This window comes from Vulpes lagopus, chromosome 1, assembly GCF_018345385.1.
Source record: "Vulpes lagopus strain Blue_001 chromosome 1, ASM1834538v1, whole genome shotgun sequence".
Taxonomy (NCBI): Eukaryota; Metazoa; Chordata; class Mammalia; order Carnivora; family Canidae; genus Vulpes; species Vulpes lagopus.
This window is the reverse complement of record NC_054824.1, coordinates 72,643,339-72,663,791: the sequence shown is the minus strand read 5'-3', so window position 1 is coordinate 72,663,791 and position 20,453 is coordinate 72,643,339. Positions and strand designations below refer to the sequence as shown.

The 20,453-nt window shown below is 46.7% G+C and overlaps 2 protein-coding genes across 8 annotated transcripts; both read left to right on the top strand.

The window, feature by feature from the left end:
• Positions 1 to 18: 18 nt before the first annotated feature.
• On the top strand, positions 19 to 6,273 carry MRPS18B (mitochondrial ribosomal protein S18B). Its single transcript, XM_041773234.1, has 7 exons — positions 19 to 161; positions 1,262 to 1,370; positions 1,472 to 1,569; positions 1,697 to 1,765; positions 3,749 to 3,815; positions 5,069 to 5,128; positions 5,699 to 6,273. Exons 1-7 carry the CDS (start codon positions 84 to 86, stop codon positions 5,989 to 5,991), a joined length of 774 nt encoding a protein of 257 aa, XP_041629168.1. The 5' UTR covers positions 19 to 83; the 3' UTR covers positions 5,992 to 6,273.
• A 225-nt stretch (positions 6,274 to 6,498) lies between these two features.
• On the top strand, positions 6,499 to 20,392 carry ATAT1 (alpha tubulin acetyltransferase 1). 7 transcript variants are annotated; one of them, XM_041773173.1, is made up of 13 exons: positions 6,499 to 6,832; positions 7,280 to 7,340; positions 7,456 to 7,547; positions 7,671 to 7,731; positions 7,852 to 7,965; positions 8,149 to 8,250; positions 14,712 to 14,757; positions 14,875 to 14,943; positions 16,473 to 16,544; positions 16,707 to 16,950; positions 19,531 to 19,610; positions 19,702 to 19,744; positions 20,066 to 20,392. In XM_041773173.1, the coding sequence occupies exons 1-13, from the start codon at positions 6,726 to 6,728 to the stop codon at positions 20,223 to 20,225; spliced, it is 1,251 nt and encodes a 416-aa protein (XP_041629107.1). In that variant the 5' UTR covers positions 6,499 to 6,725; the 3' UTR covers positions 20,226 to 20,392. The 7 variants fall into 7 exon arrangements, with proteins under 7 accessions (XP_041629107.1, XP_041629103.1, XP_041629115.1 ...); XM_041773169.1 differs by lacking the exon at positions 19,702 to 19,744; XM_041773201.1 differs by lacking the exons at positions 6,499 to 6,832; positions 19,702 to 19,744 and adding an exon at positions 6,842 to 7,150.
• The last annotated feature ends 61 nt before the right edge of the window (positions 20,393 to 20,453 follow it).

The following is a 20,453-nucleotide window of genomic DNA, read 5'->3' as shown; positions in this document are numbered from 1 at the left end:
ACTGCGGGCTCGCCGTCGCCCCTATCCTAGTCAGTCTCTTGGAGCATGCGCAGTCGCCTTTCTGGGATTGGGCGTGCGTCAAGATGGCGGCCTCCGCATTGCGTTCGTGGCTGAGGCCCCCTCCTGGCCTTTCGCCCTTCAGAAGTGCCTACGGAGTTCAGGTAACTCCTTGGGAGCACATCTTGTACAACCGCAACTTAGTTATACCTTGTCTAGGGCATCGCTCCTTTGCTGGGAATCCAGGAGCGGAATCTTTCCCAAGTGCTTATGCCTTGGCTGTCTAGGCAGCAGTGCTTCCACCACCCTTCCCCTTCCCTTTGCTCTCAGTACTGTGCGAATTTTTGATCGCCAGACGAGGGAAAAGAGCCTGGTTAGATACCATCCTTTTCCAGCGTACCAACTCGGCTAAAGCACCAGGTGAAGGATTGGGCCTCTTGGTCGTACACAGCCAGCTCCTAAGCATGCATATGATGTCTAAACTTGTGATTCCCTGGAGTGCCCTTTTTGAGAAACACTAGCTTCTTCCTGCGGAGCGATCCGCGGATAAAGCCCGGATACGTTCTCACGACCTGGGGCCTACTTTCTTAGCTCTCTTTCTCTCACTCAATTACTTTGGGGGGGGGGGTGCTGTTTTAGTTTTGTTTTTCTTTTCCCTCTTATCGGAGTATACATGAGGCCTTAACTTAGTACTTTAGGTTGAGGTTTTTCTGCAGCCTCATGTACTCACCACACTGAAGGTTCTTGGTAGGGCAGGGTAGGTTCTTGGTGGGGCCAGGTGAGATAGGAAAACTTGCAAAGTTGGCACTTCCTAAAGTGGGACTGAAGAATGGTGACAGGGATCACCACGGAATTAATGACAGACCTGGTGGCTTTAAAGCTAGCGTTAGGACTCAAGTTTGTTCTGGCCTGTGGAATGTTGACCTTCAACTTCTGTAAAGGGGCGATTCAGTGATTCAGGATTGGGTTGAGTTGGAGACTCACCAATGAGCCTCTCCCCACCGGGCATGACTGCTTCCCAGTCACCTATCCTAGTTACCTTCTCACGTTAGGTTCTCCTTCAGGATCCAGAAGACAGAAGAGTGGTTGTTGATGTTACTTTTACCCTAACAAAAGTTCTACTTTGTATATATATATATTGCCTCTATATTCTGTTAATACAATGAGCATGTATTCCTCTTCTCCCTAACATATGGGCAGTGAAACTATCCAATCCTTTCCTTGAACTCATTTGCTCATTTTTTTTTTTTTGCCTTCTTTATAGGTTCCCCTCCAGACTCTTTGCACCAAAGGCCCCCCTGAGGAAGATTCTTTGTCCCCAGTTCCCATAAGTCCTTATAAGAATGAACCGTGGAAATATCTGGACTCAGAAGGTACCTCTAAAATGGAAAGGGGAGAATCAAGGGTGTCTGAAATAAACAGAGACACTTCTACTATCCCTACCAGGAATAATTTGTGTGGTCTTTCATTTCAGAATACCAGAATCGTTACAGCACTCGCCCTGTCTGGGCTGACTACCGTAGAAACCACAAAGGTGGAATACCCCCACAGCGGACTCGAAAGACGTGTATTGTGAGTTTCTGAAGGTGGTACGTGGATGGGATGTGGAGGAGGGCGGAGGCCATAGTGACAGTGGCACCAGCACTTTTTCTCATAGGACTTTGAACATCTTTCACCTTCTAGTTTCTTCTCTCCACAGCGTAGAGATAAAGTTGCTGGGAATCCCTGCCCCATCTGCCGTGATCACAAGCTGCATGTCGACTTTAGGGTAAGGAGAATCTTCTCCAAGATAAGGACTTGGATTCTCTTTGTAGTGCTAGAGAGATTACCACGGGTGTCCCACTACAGTCTATTTGCATTCATTTTCTAGTAGTATGAAAACTTCTTCTTTTCTAGTCTTTTATCCTCTACTGTGGTTCATACTAATAAAGCTTTATGTCTTTTTTTTTTTTTTTTTTTTTTTAATGAGAGACAGAGAGAGACAGACAGGCAGAGGGAGAAGCAGGCTGCATGCAGGAAGCCCGATGTGGGACTCGATCCTGGGTCCCCAGAATCATGCCCTGGGCTGAAGGCAGGCATAAACCGCTGAGCCACAAAGGGATCCCCAAAAATGTCTATTTCTAATGGGAGAGCAATACTCAAAGGTTCATTTATATCTTATATCCATCTCAATTTTTAGCAAGTAGTTTGGGCTAGTGTTTTTCTTTTTTCTTTCTTTTTTTTTTTTTTTTTTTTAAGATTTTACTTATTTATTCATGAGAGACACACAGAGAGAGACAGAGGGAGAGGCAGACTCCCCACAGGGAGCCCGATGCAGGACTGGATCCCAGGCCTAGTGTTTTTTGAGGTCGGTTTTGGTTTTTTTTGGGTTTTGTTTTGTTTTGTTTTTTGTTTGGGGTTTTTTGGTCATGTAACTATTTAATGGCATGCCAAGATTTAAGGCTGGAAGGCAGATACGTGAAGCAAGATACAGAGTTTAATTGCTTTTCAGAAAGCCTTTATTGCGAGAACAGGACTTGCTCCTTAAAAAGTTCAGAAACTGGGACGCCTGGGTGGTGCAGCGGTTGAGCATCTGCCTTTGGCTCAAGGTGTGATCCCAGGTCTGGGGATCGAGTTCCACGTCGGGCTCCCTACCTAGAGCCTGCTTCTTCCTCTACCTATGTCTCTGCTTCTCTCTCTGTGTGTCTCCTGAGTAAGTAAATATTATCTTCAGGGAAAAAAAGTTCAAAAATAATGGGGAAAATGTTCTGAGCCTGCAGTGAAGGTATTAGAGCAGAAGCTGAATGATTGGTCATTAGGGGAGTTGGAAAGAATTCACAGATCAGTCAGTAGATGGGGGTGTCTGATTGCTCATAGGTCCCTTCTGACCCCATTGTAAGAGGGTCCTATAGATAGATAACTTCTCAATTTCAACTATGTATGATTGGTTATAAATATAGAATAGGGGCATCTCGGTGGCTTAGTCGGTTGAGCGTCTGCTCAGGTCCTGAGATTGAGCCTCACCCTGTGCCCTGTGCTGGGCATGCCAGGCTCCATGCTCAGTGGAGAGTCTGCTGGAGATTCTCTCCCTCTCCCTCTGCCCCTCCTTCCACTCATTCACTCTCTTTTTCTTTTTTTAACAAAAGAGAATGTAACTAGTCATATACAGTTTAGAATCAGTTACATGATCAAGGAAGAAAGAATATGAATTGAACAGTGCAAATGACTCTGCGTGCTCTTCTACTCCACAAGCATATCTACTTAATTCCATGGGTGTCATCTCCTGTGACTAACCCACTGGCTGAGTCATTCTACATAATTAAAACTATGAAATTGGTCTTAGTAGCGTATATGTTACATACAGCATGCTATCATATTCATATTTTAAACATGCACATTATAACAGATACTGCTTTTCTTTGGGTGATTTCAGGGATTACCACCTTACTATCCCCAATTTTTTGCATGAAGGGCTGATTTTACAACTTAACTCCTGCAGAAGGGGATTCTATAGTAGTCTCAGTGACAGAATGTAGGCTGAGCATAGGAAATGGTTGGAAAGCCAAGAAAGAGGAAACATTTACTACAGTTTTCAGGAATGTGTTCAGCAGAGTGATGGGGCTAAAACTGGGACACAAAGGAGGGTAGCACCTGGAGAGACAGGCATTTAGGGTGTCCACACACATGTGTAGGGATTGCGCACTTCCAGTTTCTCAAGGTCTTGCTGCTCTCCCTACCTTCTCTCATGTTTCTCCACCACTTCCCCCCACAGAACGTGAAGCTCCTGGAACAGTTTGTCTGCGCCCACACAGGTGTCATCTTCCATGCCCCATATACAGGTTAGTCTGTCGATCTTGTCACCACCAGAATAGCTTTTCCTGGAGCACTTCTTATTTATTCATTCATACAACAGGTATCTGGTGGCTCCTACATATGACGTAAAAAACGTGAATGAACGTTTTTTTGGAAATCTTGCCTTAATGGGTACATTTACATGTGGATAAAAGGTACAGGCAAGTACCAATGTAACTAAATTATTTAAACATGGCTCTTAAAAGATAAGTGGTGGTAATTATTTTCTTTTGGGTCTCTCTGCTTTTACAAAAGGTTTTCTAGCAAATTGTCCTATAAGTTCTTTTTGCCATTGATAATCCAAGTAGATCTCCCAAAATCTGGAATGGTAATCCTAACAATTTAAGATTATGTCTATTCTTAATGACCCAAATCTGGCCCACTGCCATGTCTGTTTATGTCCATATTGTCCACAACTGCTTGCAGTCTACAATGGCAGAGTTAAGCAGCTGAGGCAGACTGCGGGACCTGCAGAGCCTAAAATTTATGTGGCCCCACACAGAAAGATTTTGTCAGCCTCAGCTCTAAAGCAAAGTTAATTTGCAAAGAGTAATCTGAATCACCATTTGGGGGATGGCAGTATGATCAGTGGAGTTTGGTTTGTCAGGGAGTCTTTAAAGAAGGGCTTTATATAAAGTCAAGCTATAAAAAGCCGAAGGGGCTATTTTGCTACTCTCAGATCACCTTCTCTAGATTGGGAGCCCTTTCTTCCTTTAGTGAATCATTCTCAGGGGATTGTCCAACCCAAACCTTTAATTAATCACACTTGCCTTTTGAATTGTGTTCTGCCCTGTCTTGGAGGCTTTACCATTAAACGGCTTTTCTATGGGATGCCTCGGTGGCTTAGCGGTTTGGCTCCTGCCTTCAGCCTAGGGCGTGATCCAGTCTGGGATCAAGTCCCACATCAGGCTCCCTGCATGGAGCCTGCTTCTCCCTCTGCCTGTGTCTCTGCCTCTCTCTTCTTTTTGTGTCTCATGAATAAAAATCTTTAAAACAATAAATAATTAAATGGCTTTTCTGTAGTGGCTGGACCCTCTTGGAAGTCTCAACCTTAGCTTTCAGAAAGGGGGGGATTCTTCTGATTGGGTAGATGGGGAAACAGGCCCATCAAGGGGTCAGGGAAGTAGGGTTATTAGGTGGAGCAAGATTTCCAAGCACAGCTTTTTATAATCATATAGAAGCAGTTGTGTACTCTATGGTGCTTTCTAGAATAAGCACTGAGTTCTCTTTCTCCCTACAGGGGTCTGTATGAAGCAACACAAGAAGTTGACCCAGGCCATTCAGAAAGCCAGAGATCATGGTGAGCATGATAATAGACCCAGTGCAGTTTTATTAGCCATAAAGGTGATTTAGGGCTGAAGGGTGGATACAAATATTTCTACTTGTCTGAGAAGGTGGCACCTACCATGCTCTTCCCAAGAATCTCCTTTCAGCACTCCACTGTCCCTTTTTCTCTCTCATGAGTTTATCTTGTCATTGCCCTGTTCCCTTAATTCTCTTTCCTTTCTCTTCCCTTTTATAAGTATTGGTCCCAGTGCCAGAGATAGATGATAAGAGATCTTTGTATAAATTTCTGGCCCTGGGCTCCATGACACCTTTGCAGAAATTAAGAAAGGAATGGCTCTGCAAGTGCAGATGCAGCTCTGTAGCCTTGATGTAGAGATGCACAGCTTGGCAGACAAGAGCCCCAGCAGTAAGCACATCGGTTGACATTGCTCCCTTGGCCAGTTGCCTTTGTGTACAACATGCATAAATATACCCTATGGCTCTGACTGGTTTCTCCCTCCCTTTTTATGTCATTTTACTTGTCTTAACCTGACCTAGCCTTCCTTGCTTGCCTCCCTCAGTTTCTCTTTTCTTAATCCCCTAGGTCTCCTCAGTTACCACATTCCTCAGGTTGAACCTCGGGACCTTGATTTCAGTACCTCTCACGGAGCTGTGAGTGCTACTCCGCCAGCCCCCACCCTGGTTTCAGGTGACCCCTGGTATCCATGGTACAGTTGGAAACAGCCACCGGAGAGAGAGCTGTCCCGCCTTCGACGGCTCTATCAGGGCCATCTTCGAGAAGAGAGCGGTCCCCCACCTGAGTCAATGCCTGAAGTGCCCCTTAGCAGCCCAACCGAATCTTCCTCCACTGAGGAGAGCCCTCAGAGTGCTCTGTAGGAGCCATAGACGGGGAAGGGATTAAGGGATAGTGCCTAGGAATTACATGATGGGATTTCACTCTCAAGAGTTGTGTCTGTATATGGCCAATGGCAGGCCCAGGGCCAGAGGAAAGAAATGATTGCTGTTGAAGGGAATAAATGCATCGGCGGCTTAAGGAGGGCAGGGCAGATGTGTATGGGAAACCTCAACCCCTATGTATTGTAAATAGATAGGCTAAACATTGTTACTTCCAATGTCTGCTAAACGTGGCTTTTCCACAATAAAGCTGTATTTCCTGTTTCTGGGCTGAGTTTCAGATTAATACCATTTGTGGTGGGGAGGGGATGTGGGTGCTGCTGTGGGGAGAGGAGCGTTCAGGCTTGGGCCAGGCTGGCCAAGGGACTCTGGGGACCCGAAGCCACCAGGAAGGAGCAGTTGGACCATCTTGTCATGCTCGGCCTCCTGGGCCGAGTTCCCACGGTACCTAGCAGCTCACTGGTTGGGGGCGGGACTGGGGAGCGCGAGGCCAGCTTGGGCGAAGTGCGTCGCTGTGGCTTCCGAGTGGTGAGGGGACCGGCCTGGCGACGGGCGGGAGGGCGGTGAGGCGGTCCCGCAAGGGCGGCTCCTGAGCCCCTCCCGCCTAGCCCGGGAAATAAAGGCTCCCAGAAGCGCTTCCTCCCTCCTCGCCCCGCCCTTCAGGGAGGAGCGGAAGTGACGTAACGCGGGGCGGGGCGGGCCGCGCACAATGGGCCATGGAGTTCTCGTTCGACGTGGACGCGCTGCTCCCGGAGCGGATCACGGTGCTGGACCAGCACCTGCGACCCCCAGCCCGCCGACCCGGAACCACAACGCCAGCCCGGTGACATCTCAAACCCGCCCCAAAGCCCTTCTCTCCTGGTTCCTTCCGAAACCCGGTCTAGGCACCACGCCCCCTTCTCACGAGTGACCTCCCTTTTTGTGGCCCTGGCGCGCCCTTCTGGTGACCTTTGACCTTAGACCTAGGTGGAGTTGATGGGCACTCGCATCTGTGACCTTTCACCAGAGCTTGTGATTGACCCGCCCTTCCGGCTTCCCTACTATAACCCCAGGGAGGAGGGAGTGTACTGTTTTGAAGAGGTGTGGCAAAAGTTTAGGTTCCCGAAAGGTGGGGTGGAAAACCAGACCGGAGGCCTCCAAGGTAAAGTCAGAGAGCCGTAGGTGAAGTCAGAGAGCCGTAAGTGCTGAGCCTGGGTTGGGGTTGTGGCCAAGGTTCCCAGGGCCCTCTAATTCAGTGAGTATCTGACTCGTTCCTTTTTTTTTTCTATAGTGTTGATCTACAACAGCAAATTATGACCATTGTAGATGAACTGGGCAAGGCTTCTGCCAAGGTATTGGGGAGTCTTTAGATAGAGAAAAGGGGAAGGCTTCTCTGGGGCCAGTAGATAGGGATGCCTTGGTCCTTTGAAACAGACTTTCAGAGAGTCGGCCTTTATTTTCCTGCAGGCCCAGCATCTTCCTGCTCCCATCACCAGTGCATCAAGGATGCAGAGTAATCGCCATGTTATGTATGTGCTCAAAGACACTTCGGCACGACCGTGAGTGCCAGATGCCCTTCCATCCATACGTTATTCCTTCCTTCCCCAACCCTTCTTCCTTTGTTGACTTTGCCTTCCAAATAGCTGCTACTAGCTTGTTTCATTATTTTCCCCATCCTACAGGGCTGGCAAAGGAGCCATAATCGGCTTCCTTAAAGTTGGATACAAGAAACTCTTTGTACTGGTGAGTTACTGGAAGCTAAGAGTTCACATGCCTTGGCTTCTGAGAATAAAAGTGCTGGATGTCGCAAGATGGTAGTGATGTCTGGGTCCTAAAAGATACTTGTTTTTCTTTACCTCTTAGGATGATCGCGAGGCTCACAATGAGGTAGAACCACTTTGCATTCTGGACTTTTACATCCATGAATCACTTCAGCGTCATGGCCATGGGCGAGAACTCTTCCACTATATGTTGCAGGTATCACTTACTCTTTCACCAGTCCATCCAAAATAGAGATCAAAGGCCCTTGTGTGCTGACCCCCTCCAGAGACCCAGCCTGTGATGTTCCCATATCCTCCTACTCCCTTCCCAGGCTGCTGGGTTCCTGTTGGCATGCTCTCCCCCCACCTTCTTCTACTCTGAGTCTCCTGTTCCCTGCAGAAGGAGCGAGTTGAACCACACCAACTGGCCATTGACCGACCCTCACAGAAGCTGCTTAAGTTCCTGAATAAACATTACAACCTGGAGACCACAGTCCCACAGGTTAGAAGTTTCAGTGGGTAGATCTTCACTGAGCATTCCCATTGAATCTATTTATTTGGGGGCAAAGAAGTGACATCTTCGAAACACTTTTTATTCCCCATTATGTAGGATTCATTTTATACAGCTAAGGTCTTCTTCTTTTTTTTTTTTTTTTTTTTTTTTTTGTGGTACCATCTCATTCTGCAGCTATTCACTGTCATCTATTTTAATTTTTTATTGTGGTTTGTTCCATATACCCAGTAATATGTTTTTGCCCCAAACACAGCCTGCTCATTTCACCTTCTTGTTTTTATACAGGCCTTTACTCAGTATTTATTAAGACTCAGAAAAACATATATTTCTTATCCCTTGGGAGCTTTGGCCTAATACGGAGAATATGTTTTGTGTACAACTAAATACAATATAATGTTACTAATGCTATCTGTTCATTTAGCAAATATTTATTGAGCCCTTGACTCCGTTCTGGACGCTAGGAATACTTTACTCGACAAAACAGATAAAAGTCTTTGCATTTGTGGAGATTATATCCTAGTTGGTGAGACAAATACAATAAATGACTATCTAGTGTGATGATAAGTGCTCTGGGAGGATGAGAGCCACTAGGAAGGCCCGCGAGTACTACTGTGGGGATGGGAGTGCATGGGGTTGTAAGTTTAAATAGGATAGTGAGGGGAGACTTCACTTAGAAAGTGCCATTTGAGCAATAACTTAAAGGAAGTAAGAATAAGAGCCAAGTAATATGTGGAGAGAGGGCATCCCAGGCAGAAGGAATGGCAAGTGAGCAAGTGAGCAAGTCCATGAGATAGGAATGTGCCTGAGCAAGTGAATTGGCTGATGTAGCTAGAGCACCAAGAGTGAAGGAGGAGTGTGGTAGATTAGATCAGCCAGCAGCAGAGGAGGAATAGCATTTCTTACCTTATCGTAAAGGTTTTGGGTTATGCTCTTAGTGGAAAAAGGAGTGTCATAGTAGGGGTTTGAGCAGAGGGATGATATGATCTGATTTAGCCAGACCACTTTGGCTGTTAAGAACAGCAGTAGGGAAACAAAGATAGAAGCAAATAGACTAGTTAGGAAGCAACAATCCTGATGAAAAATGGTGGTGGCTTAAACCAGGATGGTAGCACTAGAGAGGATAAAGGGTAGTCAGGTTTTAAATATTTTGAAGTTAAGTAAATAAGATTTCTTGATAGATTATCTATGGAGAAATTAAGGATCATCCAAAACTCAGCCTGAGTCATTGGACAGATGAAGTCTACGTAACTGAGATGATAGGCAGATTGGGGGGAAATGGTAGGAGTCCATATTGATTTTGTTAATCCTAGGTTGAATGGGTAGTTGGATACTTCTCGGGTTTAGAGAAGAGATTTGGAATAGAAACGTCTCTGTATACATAGGGTATTGAGCAGTGAGGCAGGCTGAGGTCACTAAGGGGTGAGTATAGAGAAATGGTTCAAGGAATTGAGACCTTGAGTACTCTTTTAAGAGGTGTCATGGAGGAGGAGAAAGCATATGTGACCAAGGAGTGACTGGTGAAGTAGATGAGAATTTACAGGTAGGGTGACCTGGAAAGCCAGTGAAAAGGTGTTTCTAGTATGAAGAAATGGCTTACTAAGTCAGATGCTACTGATCAGTGAGGTCAGAAGAGGCCTAAGAGGTGACCATTGTATTTAGTTCCCTGAAGCCACTGGTGATCCTAACAAGCCTTTTCAGTGCAGTGGTGGATGGAAGCCTGGATGGAGTGGGCTTTAGGAGATTGAGAAGCTAGCAAGTGGAGACAACACGAATAGGCCACTCTTTTTAAATGCTGCTGCTTTAAGGGGGCGCTTGGGTGGCTCAGTCGATTAGGAATCAGACTCTCGATTTTGGCTCAGACCATCCTCTTGGGTTCTGGGATTGAGACCCATGTCTGTGTGGCTCCATGCTCAACGGGGAGCCTGCTTGAGGATATTTTTCTCCCTCTCCTCTGCCCCTCCCCCTCTTGCTCTACAGGGTTGCGTACTTGCATGCTCTCTCACAAGTAAATCTTTTTATTAAAGATTTTATTTATTCATTTGACAGAAGAGAGAGCGTGCAAGAGGGGGGGATGGGGGGGGCAGAGGGAGAAGCAGACTTTTTGCTGAGCTAGGAGCCCAGGACCCAGGCTAGGAGCCACCCAGGCACCCCTCAAATGAGTAATCTTTAAAATAAATTGCTACTTTAAGGGGAACAAAGAAATAGAGCAGGAACTACAGGGAAAGTGGATTAAGAGAGGGTTGATTGTTTTCAGTTGGGAGAATCAACAGCATAAGAATGACTTGCTAGAGGGGCAGCCCTGGTGGCGCAGCGGTTTAGCCTGGGCTGTGATCCTGGAGACCCGGGATCGAGTCCCACATCGGGCTTCCTGCATGGAGCCTCTTTCTCCCTCTGCCTGTGTCTCTGCCTCTCTCTCGCGCTCTCTCTGAATGAATAAATAAATAAATCTTTAAAAAAAAAAATGAATGACTTGCTAGAGAAATAATGTGATGATGTCAGAGAAAGTGGGGTGAATTGCTGAAGCAATATCATTGAATGGGCAGGAGCGGTCGGGATTGGGTTGACAAGTTAGCCTTGAATTAGGAGCATGGACACTTAATCCACAGCAATATGATTTGATTGATGTGTTTATAGAGAAGGTATGAAGACATGGTGGTGAGTGCTACCCTTGAGGTGGGCTTCCTGCACCGAGCCTGCTTCTCCCTCTGCCTCTCTTTGTCCCTGTGTCTCTGATGAATGAATAAATAAAATCTTAAAAAAAAAAAAAAAAAGAAAAGAAAGGTGAATATCATGGGGACAGAAGTGGGCAGACTAAAATGCATTTCATACAGAGGAACTAGCATGAGCAAAAGCAGATGGGTATTCAACTATCTTTTGGGGTATTGCAGGCAGTTTGGTGTGGCAGGAGTGCTGGGCATCTGCTTGTTTCTGGAGGAGGAGGGTGGGGGGCTAAACAGGGTTAAGGCAGGAGATAGGCAGGGTCTATTTATATTTAGAATATCTTCTCCTAGTACATTGTTCGATTAAGAGGCAGCGGAGAGCGGTGGAGGAGCACAGTACGGAGCATACCCTGGTAACCTGTAAGGCCAAAGCACTATAGGGGCACCTGGGTGGCTCAGTGGTTGAGTGTCTGCCTTCTGCTAAGGTCCTGATCTTAGAGTCCTGGGATCGAGTCCCACATTGGGCTCCCCACAGGAAGCCTGCTTCTCCCTCTGCCTATGTCTCTGCCTCTCTGTGTCTCTCATGAATGAATGAATAAAATATATATATATATATATAAAAGACCAGAGCACTATAAATAATCATACAAACAATGATTCATGAACTCTGGGTGCCATCATCTCCATGGATCATCTCAGTTGATCCTTGTACATCTCTTTAAGGTGGGTGCTTTTATTGACTCCATTTGAGGTTTGTACAGATTAGCAGCTTGTCCAGACTCAACATAGCTAATAAGTGGTAGAGCAAGAATTTAAACCCATTGCCCACTTTTTTTTGATGTTAAGCACTTTGTTTTGTTTTTACTTTTTTTTTTTTTTTTTTACTTAAATTCAATTAATTAACCCATTGCCCAGTCTTTATGACTATACTGTATTCCTGACTGCAATGCTACAGCTAGAGTCAAGAGTCTGGAGCTTGAGGCCCAGCTGTCACTTCTTAGCTACTTGACTCTGGACAGGCCATACTCCAAGCTCTTTTGACTCTTCTTTAACATAGTGACTCCAAGGGGATCCCTGGGTGGCTCAGCAGTTTAGCGCCAGCCTTCAGCCCAGGGCATAATCTGTGTCTCTGTGTCTCTCATGAATGAATAAATAAAATCTTTAAAACAAGCAAGCAAACAAAAAACATAGTGACTCCAAGGATTGTTGTGAAGGCCAAATTGAATGTGATGATATTATAAAGTAATTCTAAAACAGTTATCATAGTGGAACCCTCTCCTCCAGTATGTTTTCCCTTGACAATTCCACCCATTTGAACCCTAAATCTTAGTTTTTCTCAGTATTTGTATACTTAAACTATTTGGCCTTGTTAATGTGTGTGTATGTGTATATGTTGCTGTTTTGAAAGTTTGGATGGCTCTTCTTCCCTGATGTTTTGTGCACTATGTCTCCATTAGCCTGGGTCCTGGGAGAAATAAAAAGTAGGGTATGAGCTTTTGATTTTTGAGATAAAATGCAGTTTTAATTATCTAAAATATACAGTTCAGTGGTTTTTAGTAAATTCACAGTGTTGTGTGATTATCCCTGCCATCTAATCCCAAAACCTTTCCATCACAGAAAGAGAAACCCACAACTCATTAAGCAGTCACTTCCCATACCCCTTTCCCCAGCCTTTGTCATCCAGTATTCTGCTCTGTCAATTTGTTTTTTCTACACATATTATATAAATGGAATCATACAGTATGTGGCCTTTGTGTTTGGCTTTCACTTACCATAATGTTTTTAGAGGGTTCACCCAAGTTGTAGCATGTATCAGTACTGCATCCCTTTTTTGGGGTGAATATTATTCCAACATATGGATATGCCACATTCTGTTTATCCATTTATCAGCTGATTCAGATTTGGTGGTTTCTGCGTTTTGGCTATTATGAATAATACTGCTACGAACATTTGTGTGCAAGATTTTGTTTGTACATATCTTTTCTGTTTTCTTGGGTATATACCTAAGAGTGGAATTGCTGGGTGATATGGTGATCTTTAACTTTCTGAAGAACTGACAAGATGTTTTTCCACAATGACTACAGCATTTTACATCTTTTACCAGCAATGTACAAGTATTCCAGTTTCTCAGTATCCTCACCAATATTTGTCATTTTCCTTTTTTAAAAATTATTAGCTATGCTAGTGGGTATGCACTGGTGTCTCTTTATAGTTTTGATTTGGATCTTCTTGTTGACTAATGATGTTCAGCATCTTTTCAAGTGCTGATTGGCCATTTGCATCTTCAAAGAAATGTTTATTCGAGACCTATGCTCAATTTTTTTTTTTTTTAAGTAGACTCCACACCCAGCGTGGAGCCCAACAGGGGGCTTTGAATTTACAACCCTGAGATTAAGACCTGAGCTGAGATCAAGAGTCAGACACTTAACCTGACTGAGTCCCACAGGCGCCCTCCTTATGCTTACTTATATATATTTTTTAAGATTTTAACTTCTTTATTCATGAGAGACACAAAGAGAAGGGAAGAGACACAGGCAGAGGGAGAAGCAGGCTCCCCGTGGGGAGGCTGATGTGGGACTCAATACCTCAGGACCCTGAGATCATGACCCGAGTTGAAGGCAGATGCTTAACCACTGAGCCACCCAGGCATCCCTTTATGCTTATTTTTAAATTGTGTTCCTTGTTCTTGAGTTGTAAGTGTTCTTTATATATTCTAGATATAACACTTTTATCAGATGTATGAATTGCAAGTATTTTTTCCTAATGTGGAAATTTTTTCCTAATGTGTGGGTGGCTTTTTCATTTTTTTGATCGTGTCTTTGGAAGTGCAAAAGTTTTTGCTTTTGATGAAGTCCAATTTACTTTTTTCTTTTGTTGCTTGTGCTTTGGTGTTATATTTAAGAAGCAATTTCCTAATCCAAATCATGAAGATTTCCCCCTATGTTTCTTTCTTTGGGGTAGGTGGGGGCAGAGGGAGAGAATCTTAAGCAGACTCTGAGCTGAGCACAGAGCCTGATGCAGGTCTCAATCTCATGACCCTGAGATCATGACCTGACCTGAAACCAGAGTCCGACGTTCATCTGACTGAGGCACCCAGGTGCCCCCCTCCATGTTTCCTTCTAAGAGTTTCACATTTTTAGCTCTTGACAGTTAGATCTTTGGGGTGCCTGGCTGGCTCAATCCAAAGAACATGTGGCTCTTGGTCCTGCAGGTCGTGAGTTTGAGCCCCGTGTTGGATGCAGAGATTACTTAAATAAACTTTAAAAAAAATTTTTTTTAAACCCAAAACATTTAGGGTCTTTGACCCAGTTGAAGTTATTTTTGTCTGATGTGAGGCAGAGGTCCACGCTCATTATCTTGCATGTAAACATTCAGTTGTCCAAGCACCGTTTGTTAAAGAAGGTGTTTTCCCCCATTAAATCATATTGGCATTATTGTTGAAAATTAACCGTAGAAATGTGGGTTTACTTCTGGACTCTATTCATGCCATTGGTGTTTATGTCTATCTTTAAGCCTCTTCCATACCATTTTCATTAACATACTTTGTAAGTAAGGTTTGAAATCAGGAGGTATGACTCCTCCAAGATTGTTTTGGCTGTTTGAGGTCCTTTATAATTCCGTATCAACTTTTAGGATCAGCTTATCAGGATCTGAGTTTTTGACTAAGTCTGTCAACAAGGACAGGAAGGTTGGCTTTTGTTCTCCCACTGTAGTTTTTTTAGGACCAGGTTCTGTCCCTAGGTGGTGAATGGCTGAATGGATAACTATTTCACTTCTTTAATTTTATAGGTCAACAACTTTGTGATCTTCGAAGGCTTCTTTGCCCATCAGCATCGTAAGTTTTGTCACCTTGTGTGTGGGCCAAGTAGTTAGGGTGACGGGAAGGAAAGAGGTGGATTCTTGATCCCACTGGCCCCCTCACTGAGGGGCACCACCACTTCCTTCCTCACAGGGCCCCCTGCTCCCTCCCTGAGGGCATCTCGACACTCTCGTGCTGCTGCGGTTGATCCTACACCCCCTGGTAAAGCTGCAGTGAGTGGGTGGAATTGTAGGGCCATGGTGGCTAGTTCCTCTGGAGGCCACAGGGAGCACAGTGCGATTGTGGTCAGTTTAGGAGAATTCTCTGGCAGTCATTACCCGTCTGCCTTTGCTCTCATGAACTTAGTACATCTTAGGCTTGTCAGAACTTTTAACTAAGCAAGCTCATTGGGAGCCTGTTTGATGATCGATATTCGTAGAGTCTCTTGTCGCTGCAGGTCCATTACAAGAGACCAGAGTCACATTTCTTGGCGGACCCCTTGGGTTTCCGTCCGTCATTGAGGGACAGACAAGTGCAATCAGCCCTTCTATTTCTAGTCACAGAATAGTGACACACGTGGTCCAAAGTTGAAATAGTTTTAGAAAATATGCTCACAATTTACACTATTTCCAACCAAATAATGAAATTGATCTGAAGAAACTAACCGAGGAGGTGCTGAGATGTCGTGCAGGCCCCCCTTTCCATCCTCATACACACACACTCCCTATGGGAGTCTGAGAGCCACTCCTTCCTCACTGCCTCCCACAGGTAGAGAAAGCACAGTGTGCACAGTTGTGCTCCCTTGCTGAGCTGGCTCTGTGGCTAGCTCTCCCCTCCTCTGTGGCCAGGAAGGGGAGTAGCCACCCTCAGAGAACAATCTGTTACATCCATTAGCTTTGCCCAGTACCAGGCACTGGGAGGCAGCTCATGTCCATGACTGGCTTTGCCTGCCAAGGCTGCCCCCATCCAGCTCCTGCTGCCTACAGGCTGTGAGAGGGAGCGAGAGCCACAAGACCGGTGAGGTCCACAGGGGAGGGGGGACCAGGGGAAAGCTTAAATGGGATTTGCTGAGAAGTCTCTCATTTGCCACACACAAAAGAGAACCTCTTGAGCGGGAAAAGGAGTCAGCAACTAGAAAAGGGAGGGGACGGGAAGCAGGGCTTTGGATAATATGTTTGCCTTCCATTTACTCTAACTCTAAATGTCTTTGTTTTGTCAAATGTTTTTCTTATTAAAACTTCAATCTTGTCCTATTTTTGCACCGAAGGGCGAGGTTCTGCCCTACCCCAGCCCCCTCCCCAATCTCTCCAGAGCAATTCCTAATTAACCAAGGACTTTGTCCATCTCATCCAGAGGGACCTGGGGTCCTCGTTGGCCCGGCAGGGACCATTGCACTGCCCCAGGATCCCGGGGGGGCCTGACAGCACCCACCAACAGTAAGAGCTTGTCTCCCTTAGCCACCCTTCTCCTGCATCTCCCAGGCCCCAGAGTCTCCCCCTGAACTTCCCCAACTCTGCATTTGGCCTACTCCTTCTGGCTCCCCTCAAGTGCTCCAGCATCTCCCCTCAACTCCCTCTTGGTGTGAAGGCATTGCCACAGCTGCTTCTGTGATGGAGCTGACCTCTGTCCTTCCCCAGGAGGAACTGTGGTGTCAGGAAGCAGAGGTCTGGGGTCAAGGAGGTGGTGGTGGGAGGAGGGGTGCAAAGTATGTCTCCTGATGCTTACCTTGTGTGTGTCCTCTCCACTGCCAGCTCCAGCAAGAAAGCTGCCACCCAAGAGAGCAGAGGGAGACATTAAGCCATATTCCTCCAGTGACCGAGAATGTAAGACTGGGGTAGGGTGGCTGCTGGGCTTGGGGGCCGTTACCCAGAAGGATTGGTTCTCTCTAAAGGCTCTGGTTTCTCTTTTTTTCTACCCAAATCTTTGCTATCTCTTCTCTCTCCTTTTCCTTTCTCCGTCTTGCTCTGTATTTTCCCTCCTGCCAGTTCTGAAGGTAGCTGTGGAGCCTCCTTGGCCCCTGAACAGAGCCCCTCGCCGAGCTACGCCTCCAGCCCACCCACCCCCTCGCTCCAGCAGCCTGGGAAGCTCCCCAGAGCGGGGTCCCCTCCGCCCCTTTGTGCCAGAGCAGGACTTGCTGCGTTCCCTGCGCCTCTGCCCCCCACACCCTACCGCTCGCCTTCTGCTTGCTACTGATCCTGGGGGCAGCCCAGCCCAACGTCGCCGCACCAGGTAAGAAGAGCTGGAGGGTCAGGGAGCCTCAGAACCGTGTCAAAGAGGGTGTTAGCAATGGCAAAGGGCAGTGTGAGTCTACCATAGAGGAGAAGCGATAGGACAGGTGGATTGGAGAATCCCGGAACCTTTTGAGAAGAATATATTGGACCAGATTTTGGAAGCTGGAAATAAAGTACATGAAGGAGTAGAATAGTATTTTATATGGAGTGTAGGAGGGACTCTGGTTTTTAAAGCAAGAGATGGGAGGAAGGCTAGGAAGTATAGATCCATTGGGTGGAGAGAACAGTCTCCGATTGGGGAGGTCTTGGTTCAGTACTTACTGGTGAGCTGTGGGGTCTCTGGCAGTTCGGGGAACCCTGGCCTTGTCGGTGCTTTGTATAGCAGGGCCTGTCCTAGCAGAGTGGGTACCTCCTTGATTTCTCTCCCTAGCTCTCTCTTCACCTCTGACTTCTCTTTCTGTTTTTCTCTCTCCCCTTATCCCTCTCCCTTCCTGTCCATAACACCCTTCCCCAGCTCCCTTCCCCGCTCAGAGGAGAGTCGATACTGACAGTTAGTGGCCCCCCTCCCTGGACACCTGGGCCAGGCAGAGTCCCCTCTCCCTGAGAACCCCAGATTCACTCTTCCATTGTAGTCCCAGGTTCCAGGGGAACCTGACAGAGCTTGTAGGATTCCCTTTTCCTCTTTCTTGGGCAAAGGTGTTGTCAGGGTCCCAGATGGCTTAGTACGTTGTAGCTCTTCTTCCCATAGAAAGCACGCTTTCTTTCCTAAGTGGGCTCCGCACACTCTCACAGACAGGAGCCTGACTCGCTGCCAGATCCCTAGGTTGGGTGGCTCATACTAATTATCCAGAGAAGCACACTCTTGCTTACTGTTAGACTCGAGAATACACTGGAAGGCCCAAGGGCCTCCTCTGCTCCTCAAGACCCATAAGGAGTCTTATCCATGGAAAAATCCCACGGTCCTTCTACAGTGTTCCTGCTGGCTCTCACTGCTTTGTGCTGCCTCCCACACTTAACATTTGAGGCCTGCAGAAGCCGACCAATGAGCTTTGCCTCAGAGCCGTTCAGTGATAAAGGACAGGGCCTTACCAGCTCCCCAAAGGGATCCACTCAACATTGCCAAACTCTTACTCTCATGTTTTGCATATGTGTCTGGGAACCCCCAAGCTGATGTCTGCTTTGGGGCTCTAAAGACTCCGCACACTTCTAAAGATACCACTACTTCCCCCAGCTCCAGATTCTGTGAGGGAGTTCGTTTCTTGGCAGTGGTCCCACCGAGTCCCCTGGGGTCACTCTTAACCATATTTCAGGAGACAAGCCCTGAGTCTCAAGTATCTGTTAGCTCCCAGGAACCCACCCCTCTTGCATACACCTCTTCCCGTAGCTAGATGATGGTATTTTCCAGTCTTGTGAGATTATCTTGAGGTAATGGGGGAATTCTTCCTCTATTTCTTTCCTCTATACCAAGAACCTTCCCTGCTCCATACCCAGGGTATGGAATACCCTTCCCCCTCCCTACTCCTTGAATGTGTGGTAGTTCAGGTACCCTCAGTGTTCCCCCATCCCAGTACTTGGGAGCAGGATCTCCCTCTCTCTCAACTCCTTTTCCTTCTCTTTTTCAGTGTTGTCTGAATACAGTGTGCATTCTTTTGTGTTTTTTAAATGGACATTTTCAATGAAAAAAAAAAAATCAAAAAAATCCTAAACTTCAGGTCTCAGCCTCGTTTGTGTGTCACCTGTTCTTTTCCTGGGATCCCTGGACCTGTCTCTATCCTCTTCCTTACCATTGTGATCTGCTGGATGTTCTGCAGATTCTGTCTCCTGTCATATAGTCACTGGATACTTCAGCTTCTAAATCTACACCCCCATTCCCTCCAGAAACCTCCAGTTCTCCCCCAGTGACTTCTGCCCTTTAGCCTCGGCCAGCCATTGCCAAAATGTCAAGATCTGCCAACATCCCTGGGATCCACTCATTGCCTGAATTCCTCTTCCCGTTCTGATTTCCTGCCCTTTCCCCCAGCCTTGGACCTCTCCCAAGACAATTCCTTTTCCTCCTGAATTCAGCCTTGTCACTCCCTACTTCCCTCTGGTCTGCCGTGTCCTGTAACTAAAGTCATCAGGTTTTCTAAACCAAACACCAGGGCACCTAGTCCAACAAATTTTTTTGCCTATATAGGAGTCTGGTTTTCTGACATAACTTCGAGACACAGGCAGATGGAGAGGCAGACAGGCTCCCTATGGGGAGCCCGATGAGGGACTCGATCCCAGGGCCCAAGGAGCATGACCTGAGCCAGAGGCTGACATTCAACCACTGAGCCACCCAGGTGCCCTCGTTTAGCCTTACTTTTAACACAGTACCTCAACTAGAACTAATACCAACAAACCAGGGCTGCTCCAGAAAATCTTGGGGTATAAAATGAGCTCCCTCCCCTTTTCTGAGGCACAGCTTACATTAAAAGTAGTTATTTACCCTTCTCTCTCCTGTACTATTTCTTCCATTCCTCTCCTCTGATCCCTCCATACCCACTCATCTTTGTTCCTATGGCCTCTACCCCATCATCTCCCATTGTTTCTACAGGGGGGCTCCCCCAGGGCTGGTAGCCCAAAGCTGCTGCTACAGCCGCCATGGGGGGTTGAGTTCCTCATCCCCCAATACAGGTAAGTATTCTTCCCTCCTGTCCTCAAAAAGGGTACGCCACATTCACTACCCACTCCAGCCTTCCCATGCACATGCCTGGTGTTTCCATAGGCCACCAGGAATTGAAGCAGGGGGGACAGGAAACAGAGAATAGGTGAGGTCCGAGCCCCTCCTCTGCCAGCCTCCCACCATCTCTGACTCCTTTTCCTAACATCTCTCAGCTAATTTCCCCACTGAACACCAGCTCTTCCCACAAATTGTTCTACCTAACGTCCTAAAACCCTCTTTCCCCGTGGGTTCGTGCTTACCTTTAGCACGATCTGAGGGGGTTTCGAATTTGTACCTAGCACTAATGGTTTCAGCCCACAGTCCATCTTAAGCCCTACTCCACATCAGAACCAGACCTTGAAGAGTCCTCTGCACTGCTCCTCTAGTACCCCCATTACCCACTGTTCATCTCCCTCCCGCCTACTAGGTCTGCCGGCCAGGAGCAGGGCTTGTCCCAGGCTGGGTCTGGGGAGGAAGCCACGCACACTGTGCCCCCAGAGACCCAGTCCTGGACAATGGGTGGGGACATACTCCACGCCAGGTTCATTCGAAACTTGCAGGACCGCCGCAGCACCAGGCCTTGGTGAGCACAGCCCCCACACACCCTCAGCCAGCATGCTCACTGCAGGAGGTGGCCCGAGCCGTTCCTCCAGATGGATGTATTCCTTCTAACTTCCTTCCTTCCATGGGCTGATCAATGCCAAGTCATTTGTATTTTATTTTTTAACAGAATAATAAAAGTATTTATTTTTATCACGAGAGCTGCTGCAAAAGTGTATTGTCATTATTTCAATCCCGTTACTCGCTTCCCGGAG

What these genes read in the sequence shown, in the direction of transcription:
- MRPS18B (XM_041773234.1), top strand. Translation starts at nt 84, where the DNA reads ATGGCGGCCTCCGCATTGCGTTCGTGGCTGAGGCCCCCTCCTGGCCTT. An exon ending in GAAGTGCCTACGGAGTTCAG is followed by an intron (nt 162 to 1,261) that starts GTAACTCCTTGG and finishes CCTTCTTTATAG; the next exon opens with GTTCCCCTCCAGACTCTTTG. An exon ending in GGACTCGAAAGACGTGTATT is followed by an intron (nt 1,570 to 1,696) that starts GTGAGTTTCTGA and finishes TTCTCTCCACAG; the next exon opens with CGTAGAGATAAAGTTGCTGG.
- ATAT1 (XM_041773169.1), top strand. Translation starts at nt 6,726, where the DNA reads ATGGAGTTCTCGTTCGACGTGGACGCGCTGCTCCCGGAGCGGATCACG. An exon ending in GGAACCACAACGCCAGCCCG is followed by an intron (nt 6,833 to 7,279) that starts GTGACATCTCAA and finishes TTTTTTCTATAG; the next exon opens with TGTTGATCTACAACAGCAAA. An exon ending in TCTTCCACTATATGTTGCAG is followed by an intron (nt 7,966 to 8,148) that starts GTATCACTTACT and finishes TGTTCCCTGCAG; the next exon opens with AAGGAGCGAGTTGAACCACA.